The sequence below is a fragment of the Ciconia boyciana genome, chromosome 9 (genome assembly GCF_034638445.1).
Source record: "Ciconia boyciana chromosome 9, ASM3463844v1, whole genome shotgun sequence".
In the NCBI taxonomy this organism is placed as follows: Eukaryota; Metazoa; Chordata; class Aves; order Ciconiiformes; family Ciconiidae; genus Ciconia; species Ciconia boyciana.
The window spans coordinates 25,080,119-25,092,473 of NC_132942.1; the positions used below are offsets into that span (position 1 = coordinate 25,080,119).

At 45.4% G+C, this 12,355-nt stretch overlaps 1 protein-coding gene across 3 annotated transcripts in view; it reads right to left on the reverse strand.

The window, feature by feature from the left end:
• Positions 1-5,967: 5,967 nt before the first annotated feature.
• The window catches only part of NUP93 (nucleoporin 93), an 85,975-nt gene continuing 79,587 nt past the window's right edge, over positions 5,968-12,355 (reverse strand). For all 3 annotated transcript variants that reach the window (XM_072873404.1, XM_072873406.1, XM_072873405.1), the window contains 3 exons: positions 12,211-12,294; positions 11,291-11,419; positions 5,968-6,195 (listed from right to left, as the gene is read on the reverse strand). In XM_072873404.1, the coding sequence (XP_072729505.1) occupies positions 6,085-6,195; positions 11,291-11,419; positions 12,211-12,294 (324 nt within the window). In that variant the 3' untranslated portion in view covers positions 5,968-6,084. The remainder of the gene's footprint in view (positions 6,196-11,290; positions 11,420-12,210; positions 12,295-12,355) is intronic.

Consider the following 12,355-nt stretch of genomic DNA (forward strand, 5'->3'; position numbering starts at 1 on the left):
GCCCACGGTCCCGCAGCTCCCTTCCCCTCCTGACCCCAGGGAGGGGGAACCGCAGAGCACGCAGGGTTCAAAACTCCCCCAACTCCCATCTCTGATTTCATAAGCCTCTTAAACCCTTCCCCACATCACACAAAACATGAGCTGAGGCCGTGCTGCCACTCAGCGTCCACCACACGGCCACCAGTGGGCGAAGACAGGGGAGGGACTGGCGTCTTTTATACCTCCACAGCCCGGTGTCACATGTGCCCTTAAAAGCAGTTACAGATAAGATCGGTAAAGACAGCAAATAAGGCAGGCAATAAAATTTAAGGGCAGCACCAGAGCCCGCTTGAATTTCAGCCCCGTGTGGCTTTGCAAGTTAATGGAAAATTCGGGCTGCCTGCCCTGCTGCCTTTGGCTGTCTTTTGCATTCATGCACACATTTCAACCTGCTTTTTGAGGACTTGCTTCAGCCCCCTCATATTGTTTGTGCACGAGCAGACGCCGTCCACAATTGCATAAGCCCCGCACGGGCTGGCGCACACCCACTTACCCAGGAAGCTGAGGACAGGCAGCCTTGCCTGCGGCGCTCGCCTGCCTGCATCCGCATGGCTCAGCCCTTGTAATGCCCAGGCACTGCAGTGCAAAACGCGCCAGCACAGGCGGTGCCGCTGCCATTCCCTGTACCCAGCCTTGCAAACATGGAGAAGGGTGAGATGGGGACAAGGAACAAGCCTCGCTCCAGCACCTTGTGCAACATCTCCTGCAAGGTGGACACCAGCTTCCTCTCACAACAGATGCAGCAGCAGACTCATACCCAGCAGAAATGGCTTTATTTTAGAACCTCATTATTTAATCAAAAACGCTAACTTGCCCAAACCAGCACAAATCATGGAATCTCTTAAAAGGGAGGGGGGTGTCTCTTGAACACAGCGCGGTCAAAGATGCTTCAGGAGAGCTGCGAAGACTCCAGACCACTGGGTGAAGAGTGAAGCGAGTGGTATGATGCAACCCTGGTGTAGTGAAATAGCCGGATAGTAGGATGCGCTTGTCGTCGGCCTGATTCACAACACCAGCTGCAGCAACAATACCGGGGCCGTCTGGCACTGAGAGCTGCGAGCAGGAGAGGAGAGCTTTGGGGCATGTCCCTCCAACCCCTCCGCTCATGCAGTGAAGAGGTGCCATGTTGCTTCTGCAAGGCTTTCCCTCACTTCTGGCCAATCGCCCGGTCCACTATGGCTATTAAATGCATCAAATGAACCTGAATTGAGTTAGGCAGAGAATAGTTCAAAGCTTTACATACGGCTGCTTTTAAAGTTTGCCAAAGCACTATATTCCGACAAGCCTTTAATGAAGTTGTAATTGTCCTGTTTCCATCCCCATGGGAGAGGGAACCTACCGCCCTGGGTGACACAGGCCATGTGAACGACGCAGGGGCTCAGTGCTGCAAACCCATCGTGCAGAGCAGGACTCAGTTTCTGGGCACTGCACGGAAGGAAGCCTGGGAAGAGAAAACAGATGGTTATTCATGCAACTGCCAGCAACCTTACCCAATGGGGCCAAAGGGATCATCTCCCATCCTCTTCCAGACACCATTTCCATCCCTTCCAACTTCAGACCCAGACAGAAACAGGACAATAAAGCTGGTACAGGGACATGAACAGTGGCAGTATTTGAGCACTGTCCCGCCCCAGGGACACTGAACTGCAATTACCAATATCCCCTTCTTTCCTCCAGGCTGGAAGGGAAACAGCTTGCTTCCTTGAGAGGCTGGGGTTTATTAAGGTTGGGGAGACACAGAAGTGTTGAGAGGGTAACAAGAACAAAATTAATGAAATTCATTCTCTCTGAACACAATTCCCTCAGCTCCTGCAAGAAACAAAGTCCAAGCGCTGCGTCACTGTCTTAGACAAACACAGGAGAGGTGGGAGATCATGGTGAAGAAGGAGGAGCCATCTCATGTAGCAGGTCCACTCCAGCCAGAGGGTCTGGAAAACAAAGCAAAAAATCAGGATCAAGATGCAGAATCTGCAGTCAGTGGGGAAATCCAAGAAAAGGCAGAGGAGCAGGAACATATCTTGCAGGCTGTAGGCAGTAACCTGACTGGATGACCAGCTGAGCCAAGCATACACCAGGGTAACAGTGCAGGCACCACTGTGAAAATACTTAAAAGAATTAATGTTGTTGGGGGGATTAAAAAACCCCACAAACACCAAAGAAACCAAACTGAGAAGACAGGACCCACGGACACCAGCTCCATGGCAGCGTTTAGGAGGGGCCCTCAAGGCATGTTTCAGCAGGTTTTCTGCTTGTTGGCACCTGTTAAATTCTCACATGAGCTGGTTGTCTTCCATTAGCTCAGTTTAGGTTTCACCAGTTAACCATGGTTAACCTCTGGGCAGAGCTTTAACTTGATTTTTCCCCTACCGGACAGGTAACATAGGGCAGAAGTTTACAATGAGTATTTCTAGATTCCCCTGCAACTGCCCCGTAAATCCAGACCACATCAACTCAGACCTTGTTTGAAGGATGTGCAGAATATAAAGCATTCAGAACTGCTATGCTGATACCACAGCACTCATGGATGTTTCACTACCAATGAGCCATGCAAACCGTGGAAAACAGACCAGCTGTGGCACCCGTACCAGGACAGAACGCCACATGCTCCCAAAGCAAACACCTTTTCACTCTTTCCTCAGATCTTCTCTAGCAACGCAAGCATGAGCTGCATTTGACTCAAAGTAGTGAGCCACCCTTAGGATGTACCTCATCTACCCCAGAGGATCTTTATTGCTGAGGATTAGTCCCGGAGTAGGAAAAAGCAGATGGAATTATCCTAAATTTAATCTGCAGCATTCATCTGTACTTTTTTCTTGTACAAAGGGGCAGAGCTCCACTGATTTAGAGAAGATTTGTCAGTTTATACTAAGAATAAATTCAGCTCAGATGAACATCCACAGCTCTGCTGCAAACTGTGCCTGGCAAACCATAAACTCAGATGTTGCTGCACATTATCATGATTTTCAGTTTGACCCGTGCAAGGCTGTCCAGGGAGACTGAAGCCCTTTGTGCACAAGGAAAATGGAGATAGCTCTTGCTATGCCCTTGACAGCACCACCCTGTCAAAGCGAGCACTACTCCCTGTTGTGAAGGGAGTGCTTAGTCCCCCCACCTTTGAGCAGGCTGCTCCAAACACAACACAAGAATTCAGTGACATCCCAAAAAGCGCTTCTAGCAGATGAAATATTTGGAAAACCAAGGCTAAGCCTGCACATTAGCAAAGTCTGAGCATGAAGGGTACAAAGGGTTACGAACTTCACTCCAGCAGCAGCAGGTCTGCCAGTCAGAAACCCAAGGGAGCAGAACCAGGTTTTTCTCTCCAGCAGAATAAGCGTGGGGTGGAGAGAAAACAGTGACATCTGGAAAACCATGGGGGTGCCTTATTCAGCAAAGCACCAGTACGTGCGTCAGCATCTACCTCAATGCAGCAAAGCCCTTAAAGTCGTGCAGAAGAGAGCCAGGTTTGCCAAAGCCAGGCCTAGGCATGGAGCTGGAACCCGCCGCTCTTGGGAACGTGGGAAGACAGATAGGCTGCAGCGTTCACAACCTGCACAAGAGCAAGAAGAAATCATAGGACAATCAACAAGAAATAATTTAATTCCAACTATCTATGGCACCTTCTGTTACACCCACAACCTCTCACACCTTGTCTGAAACAGGTCTGGGCCTTACCTTTCCAGGGTTAGTCCCAGGGCTTTGACTCCCTGGGGTTTATGTCCTCTGTCCGTGCATCACAGAAGGACCATCTTGGCTTTTCAAAGTATGAAATAATTCAGTTTATGCTTAGCTTAGAAGGACCAGAAGCTGGAGTCACAACCACCGAGCACAAAGGGAGCAAACTGCATACAGCCATCAATTTTTCTCTTTTACTAACATCTGTGAAGGCTGAGAAGCACTGGAAAGCATCTGCTATAGCCATCCTCAAAGGGCAGACAGAAAAAGGGCAACTCGCTGTTTTCAAAAGGTCCCTAGGTTCAACGTTTGACATCAGAAACATGCCAGTGAGGCAGCATGATAGCTCAGCTGAGCAGGGGACGGGCAAAAGACAGGAGAACAAGGTCCTGCAAATGGCAGCGGTAAGAGCTGAGCCCCAAAGGACTTCTGTTCCTGCACGAAGGGTGGAGGGGGGAGAGGGAATTACAGCGGGGAAGGTGGCCTTCACCCTTCCCGAATAGACTCCGGCAGACGCTGTCCCTCTCTTGCTCAGGTCAGTGGTTGCCTGAGGACAGGTACAGACTTGCCAGCCTGTCTGTACACGAGGTGGTTTGATGCTAGGAGTAATTCAGGGACAGGGGCTGAGTGCCAGCAGGAAAAACACAGGAGCAGGGTTTATCCTGCAGGACCATATGTGGGGCAATTCCTGGTCCGGTCAGGACTGTCTGCAAGCATCAGGAAAGATGCCTCGCTCTGCCACCTACTTTTTGGTAACCTGTTCTCTAGGGAATTAGATGAATTTTCAACTGAGACATACCAAGAAGCACGCACACAGGAATACGCCAGAAATGTTAATAACCGATAGAGCTTTCCACACTCACCTGTTGACATTTTGTTAGGCAATTCAATCCCCCTCTCTCCCCGCCACAAATGACTCCTTGGTAACTCACCAAAGCCCCTTTTACTTGCAGGATGTTGTCCAGGTCTCTTTCAGCCTTCAGCTGAAGCAATCTTGAACATGGTTATAGGACCACTCAGTGCCACACACAATCCCTAGCTATATTGGCTGGGAGCCCCAGCAGGCAGTTTGCTAATGCTGAGACAACATGGTTTTGGGGTGCTTGGCAAGCCATCCCTTTGCTTCCTGTCCAAAAGGTTGACAAAATTTACGCTACAACATTTCGGGTAGAAAAAGTAATTAGGAAATTGTTGTCAAGTCAGTCAAATATCCCTCTATGCCATTAAAACTTAGACATTGCAAAACGGAGATTAATTCTCTCCCACGATAGCTATTAACATGCAGAGGTTGAAATCAGCCCCTACGTTTGTTGCCTGTTCAGTATCTAGAAACACACGTGTTCTCATATCTCAGTAACGCAAAAGGCATGAGGGCAAGACAGCAGCAGTGCAGAATGGCATGTGCACAGGGAGCGATAAGAGTAACCACCATCATTCCTCCCATTTCCTTTCAAAGATAGGCAGCTATATTAAAGAGAAAAGCTTATACTATAACATGCTCCCTGGGCTTTCACACTGATTTAATTGTAGCTCAAAACATTTAAAGCTAACCATTTTTTAATGTCCCTCACTTCAATGGGACTCAAGTTTCCCACTAAACCAACAGTAATATCCACCCACATCCAATTCATCCACACTTGGACTTCTCTGGTCAGCTTCCTTACTTCTCCTGGTGAACTTGATATGGGATCATTTTGAATGCAACTGGCTAAAAACTCATGTGTTGATCACAAAAATCTCTCCTACCAAAATATACCTGTTGCCAATCCCAGCTGCTCCTGCAAAAGCTTCAGCAGAGCTCCAGGATTTGCAGAGCTGTGTACATCTGAGACACCGACCCAAGAGTTTAAACTTTGTTAAGCATAAAGGAGTCTCTGCAGCACACAGAGCTCATTTGCATGGTATAAACACATATGCCACACCAGACAATGTTATGGACTGACAGCAGTGTGCCACGTGTGTGGTGTATCATAAACACATTTTCAACATTTAACATGCATTCAAAAAACAAAAACCCCTAAAATTTCCAAGCTGTATGTTCAGCAAGCATTAAATAAAAGTTTTGTTCTCCACTTCCTCTTCTTCTATGAAATTGCTCGTTCACCTCCCTACTGCAGATCTATGACTTCTTTCTCTGCATAGCCTATTAACTAATTAAGAATAATTTTCTAAATATAAGCCAATTTAAAAGAAAATGAATTAAAACAGAAAACCACAAAAATCAGTGAAAATGAAAGTGTCAAAAACAAATAGAAATCAAAGAAATTTATTTCCATCAACAAAAATACAGAATACAAAATGATACTGGTCCCACCCTCTGAATGTACTAAAGACAGGCATGGGTTGCTGCAACCCTAAGCAAAAGCTTCTCTGCTAATTCATAAGGACCTCCATTTGCACCAGTCTTGCATTCGTGTCTCCTGATGTTCTGTAAGGGATCATTCCAGCAAACGTTATCAGTGCACGAGCTTGAGATCGAAGTTGCTAAAAACCAGAAAAATAAAGTACAGTTACTTTAGTATGAAAATCCCAACAATGAAAGCCGAGTTAGACGTGAGTTCAACACTTGCCTTTTCAAAAAAGCAAATGTAATCTTTATTTCTCAGAGCTGCTCTCTGGGTAATATATCTCTGCATTTGGAAGGAAATCCCATTATTTCCTTTTCAAACCATTAAAAGCATGTTGAGTTACCCTTTTGCTTAAAGAAATCCCATTTATTTAAAATTACCCAAGAAAAAAAACATATTCAACAATGTGGGGCATTGCTGCACCGCAGCAATCTTGTAATTTCTGCATGGAGTGGGCTTTCCCAGGGCAACAGGATTCTTTCCCACCTTGCAAAATATAAAGTTGACCCTGCTGAAATGCAGCATTAACATTCTCAAAGCAGAAGCACTAGAAACAAACCAGTGGTGCCACATGCAGCTGGAGGTCTCCAGCATCACCTACAACATACCGACATCCTTAAGGGCTCTTCGTTCCATAACACAATGAAAGCAGATGTACCAAGTACATTCAGAGACCTTTGCCTAAAGTAACCAAACCCCTTCTTGCACACCAGAAGGCTATAGAACAGCTGAAGGAATTCAGGAATAATTTGTTTCATTTGTTAAAACCATTAGTTAATTAAAAGGAAAATCATTCCGATAACTGGTAGAGGTCAAAAGAATACAGAAAGCCTGAATCTTTATGGAAAACTGTGCAGACTGATTGTTTTGATTGCCCACAGTGTTTTCTTCTTAAATATTAAGCATCTCTAAATTACTGTACTAGAAGGTCCCCACTGTTCAAATCTTCCTTTAATCTACTGACTGCAGGGAAAGCTGAAGCAGCTTTGGTTGCTGTGGGCACATGGATACTAAATCTGACAGCAGGAACTTACAAACTGAGAAGTGATCGAAGCCCATTACATGGCTGGGAACTGTTATAAACACCATCCCTGATGCCCATCTGGGCAATTCTACCCCTTTTTCAGGATGATGTTAAACCAGTCAGTTATTCAATGGCAACAGAGGAGCTTTGGAAGCTGATAATGGAAAAGCCGGGATGCTCATCTCTTTGTCTTGAGACACTGTCTAAATGCTACTGCTTCAGCTGTGCAAAAAACCTTAAACTTTACACATGGGGCAGGAAAGTAAGTTTTCTTTAGCACTGAGATCACAGCCATTTAATTTTCTGTTTCCATTATCCTGTCTAAAGGAAAGCCGTGACTGTCTACAAAGCCCAGTGGCCTGGCTGAAATACAGAGCAGAGTTCCCATCTCGTGCTGTATTCCTGTCTGGCCGAGGATGGATGAATACCTGGAGCTGCAAACGGCACAGCCAGTGATGCAGTGGTAGGTACTCCTCCCTTCCTTAAGCACCGCAGCTGAGGAATGCCAGAAGGCAGTGCAGCACATCAGTGGGCCTCTGGAGTAAGCAGCAAAACTGAGACTGACCCAATTGCTAAAAGCTCCTGGGACAGTTTCCCTAGCTGTAAGTTACCACCTAGTTAACACCAATGCATTGGCTACTTAACAAGGCAGCCTGAAAACTACTGGTTCAGTTCCAGTCACAGTCAACGCTTCTTCTAGCCTGCTTCCAAATCTGTTACGCAGCGAGGTCGTGTAATTATGTCTGACCTGCTACTTTTCAGTGGAGGTCAAAAAAGGCGGTAGGTGAAAAAAAGCATGTCAAAGTTTCTGACTCTCTGGAATTAAAATATTAAGAGGCAAAAACTCTCACTGTGACTAAGAAAGGCTTAGGAGCAGTGTGAGTTACTGTTCACTTTACCTTTTTGGTAGCAATGATACTAGAGCTGGTCTATTTTTAAAAATCAAAACAACATGACAGGTTGCAATACTTCAGGAAGAACAAACAGAGGTTTGCAGAGGTTAAGAGCAGCCTGGAGGTCTAGATGTTCTATTGGCTGTAATTACTTAATGAATGTTAGAGTCACTTGCGATTTAAAATAAGACCACAAATAAAAAAAAAATAATTCCATTCCTTTCATGACCTAATTTTGCCACGGAGAAAATGCCCTTGGGCTGCTCCAGAGAGTTCGCCACCCCGGATTGGGGTGGGGAGCATATGACATTGCTGTCATGCACTCACGGCATCTGGGTCAGGGCTGTCACTGCAGCCATGGTTTCCGGCACTGCAGTCCAGGCTCACTGCAATCTCTGCCTCAAATCTGACAAAATGGACCAGGCCAAGTGAGACAGGAGTTTGCTCCCTCCTTCCCAAAACTAATGGATGTATATACATTAAAAAAAAAAAAAAAAAAAAGACTCAAAACACAGCTTAAGTAATTTCATTCTGAAAAACACAAAATGCCTAAAACACCAGCTCCGACTCCAAACCTGATCATTTCTAAATAAAGCCCATTTCATTTCCGAAGTGGGACAGGAGATGTTCTAGCAGAGAGCATTACTGGGTTCAGGGGGCTCCAGAGGTACTATCCCTCTCCATCCTGCTGCTGGGTCCACACTGTTCCTGCCAAAGCGCCTCTACTCCCTACCCATTACAGGAGGATCCCACTTAGGGCAGTCAGCAGACCAGTGCTTGGCACCAGTGGGCAAATTCAAGAGCCATGTGTTCCTGCACTGGGGGACTCTGTTCCCTGCTACATGGAATAAGCCTCAGACTTAAAAACAGCTACTATCTCATGTTTTCAAATTCTTCTGATGAACAGAGGGATTTGAATCTGTCTGCTCCGATGGATATAGAGAAAACCCAGGGATTTCAAAGACCTATTCAAGGAAAGGTCATTTTTCTCTTGCACTGTCTACTGGGCAATGTGCTGAGATTGTTAAAGCTTCTGGAAGAGCCTGATTTCCCCTAAAACTTGCTTCCCCATGGAAAAAGGAAAAGCTGCCTTTCTCCCAAAGTTCAAAATAAAAGTTCTTGCCAAGCACAGCCTGCAGAAGCTCGTATCTGCCATCTCTGTTCAGGTGACCAGGGAGATTTTGCTGAAGAAACACCTCTCTTGCACATCTGAAATGTCCTCATTTCTTCCTGCCACTAAAACCCCCTGAGTTGCTTCCCAGACAGGGAACCTGAAGCGATCTAGATTCCCTGCTCCTGCAGTCTTGGAGGAAATACTTCAGGGTAAGAAAAAAGGGGAACACAGGCTAAAGCTATTCTTACCCTACCTTCCACGTGCCCATGCCTGGTATTTTTCTGCACATGCAAATCTTTAGGCAGCTGGGAACTGCAGGGCTGTAGATCTTTTCTCTCTAGCTAATCCTACATTAGCAGATTTATGCTCCCTTCTGACATTACAGTCACATAGCTTATCACCTCCCTGACTGCAGAGACAGCAGGCACTTGTCCCCTCTGATGTTTAAGCACAGCTTTTATTGCGCATGGCAGCTAGAGATCCATGACTCAGAAACCCAGTGTCTTCACCACCACTGATACCCTGCTGCCATGAGGTCCCACCACAAGGCCAGAAGCTTGATTAACAAAACTTGAAGCCTGAAAAAAGAAAGCTTTCAAGGGTTTTTAGCAAGGTACATTATCAGCTGATCACCACAACTGTAACAGCACGAGAGTGCAGAGCACATTTATGAAGCACGCTCACACTGAGCATGCTGGTAACAGGCATGCTGCTGATATGATATAATGTCATAGTAGCTTCCTTCTACACAAATTCCTGCCAGCAAAGCTACTGATCCTATCGCCAATCAGCCCAACAATCTTTGGTAGGCCACGGTCATGGGATTCATACTGAGATGACACCTGACAGCATTACACCCCTATGGAGATGGTAAATGCTTCTACATAAGGTACAAGACTGAAATCACAAAACCAAAATAAATGGCTCACTTGGACAGCAAGGACCTAAGGCTGTTTGCTCAGTGCCAACCTTGTGAACACACAGAGCAGGTAACAAATTGTGTTAGCCTGGGACGACTTCACACATGCAAAATTTAAGGTGGGAGAAGCCCAAGCAGCATGCATCCTTCTTCAATGTTGCCGATCTAGAGTACAAGCGCAGTTGTAAGGCAGAATCCTGTAGCTCACACACAGACTGTACCCCAAAGACAAAAGCTGTATCATTACTTGAGCCTTTCATTTTCTGATGTAATTTAAAAATGCTGCTAAGACTTTTACCAATATTGCAATTTACAGATCAAAGGCACTTTTGCAGATGACTAAAGCCTGGAATAAAGCTGGCTGTGACCCAAGTTGGTTTTCATTCTCAAAAGGAGTTGATGTTTATTTCCTAATCTGTAAGATGGAATGATTGGTTTGGCCTTGGTTTTCATGTGCCTGTGGCAGCTACGAGACCAAACCTGACAACAGCTAAGCTGAGAACCCTTCTGCTCAACACAGCATGCTGACAGGCGAGTGCCTGCAAATCTGGCTGTGCCCTTTAAGTGGCGCCTATTTTGAGGCTCGCTGAAGGAGTAGGCTCCTATCAGTGGGTGGGGGAAATGCTTCTGCACCAACTCTATCAGCGAAGTCAGACATTTAAACCAGGCAGCCAGACCAAGCACCACCACACCTGGAAGCTGCCCACTCTGTTGCAGAGGCAGCAGAACAACACTGGCAAACTGCTACAGCCATTCACCAAATGAATGTACTTGAGCATCTTGGTGTGTTGCCCAAGGACACTTTGAAAACGTCAGCCCACATTACTACAGAAGCAAACCAAGGAGAGGAGTCAAGGAAGGCCTTTCCACCAGAAACCAGTTTTGCATGAAGAGGGCACTAACTCAAATTAAAGGAGTGGAAATCAGTTTATTGAAAAACAACAGCTCGGTTGTCAAGGCAGCAACACCAACCATCCTGCACTGTCCATATCTGTTACCTATTTAAGATCCCACCAAGAAGCAAATGGAACACTTGTCTTCTCTTGCTAGGACGTGGATATATAGCGTAACATATTTTAATTAGCTCAATACCATTTAGAGCAATGTCCTTTCTTTACACAAAGCTGAGGTTATGAGAAACTAGTGTCAAGACTCTAAGTAACTGAGCAAGTCAAAAGCGAAGACCACTAGAGATTCACAGTTATTTGAAGCCCAATCCCTTGAAATCAGGGGAAAAAGGAAGTAGGAAAACTTGTCAGACAGTGAGGGTTATAATCTCACCGAATCTCTGTCTTCCATTACCCGCTGGGGTCTGGCAGGAGTGGCTGGGCTTGTGCCTTTCATCCTCTTATACTGGGTGAATAAAATATTCATGGTTGCAAGCAGGACCTCAGATAAATTGTGCCTGATCTACACAAAGAAGGGAAGAAAAAAAAAAAAGAGACATATTGCAATGAAGAGCAGGTTGACAGAATCATTAGCCTTGCTATAAGACATCAGAAAACCAAGCAATGATAACTATGGTTGATATTTACTCATATAAGTGTCATACATTTAACGGTTACCTCTGCTGTGACTGCACCACCTGGCAAAAAAAGTTACCCAGAGTTTTGAGACAGACACGCATAATGGCTGCACCTTCATGTTTGATAGCAACAGTTCAGATAAAACCCAAAACGCCTGAATACGAGGAACTCCAAAGCACCCAAATACATGCAAAAGCTGTCTAAAAGAGAAGTAGCACCCTCCAGTTAAAACAGCTCAAGAGCAATAATAGCCTTCCATTATGCTTCATATGCTAATACCCAAATGCATGAGTTCCTCCAATTTGGAGGTAAGGAAACACAAGACCCTAAAAGTGCTTGGTGACCATTAAGATCACAGAAGAACTAAGCCAGCAGTACAGTTGAAAGTTTTCAATACTCTGAATTCTTGAATCAAACTTGGTAAGTTCAGAGAGATTCAGATCTGCAGATGCCTTCTGCAAAATGGAGACAGGATTTCTGGGTAGGGAATTCTAGTGCTCCAAAGGGCAGTACTAAGTAGAAAGAGTTGCAAGCCAAGAGTCTACTTGTACGAATGCAAAATAATTCCATCCTATTTCCCTGTTAAAGAGTAAGAATGATGAGATGACAAGGTTTTAAGATCCTTTTAACAAATCAAAAGGCTTTTGGAAGCTAAAACCAAGAGACATTACTTACTTCATCGCTGAAATTCCGGAAGGCAGCAACTCTCTCCTCTACACAATCTTGGCTAAGAGGTACAAGCTTTAAGCGTTCAATAATCTTCAAAAAGAAAAGCAGGAATCAGGGTAGATAATAAACGTTCTATGTACCATATACTAAT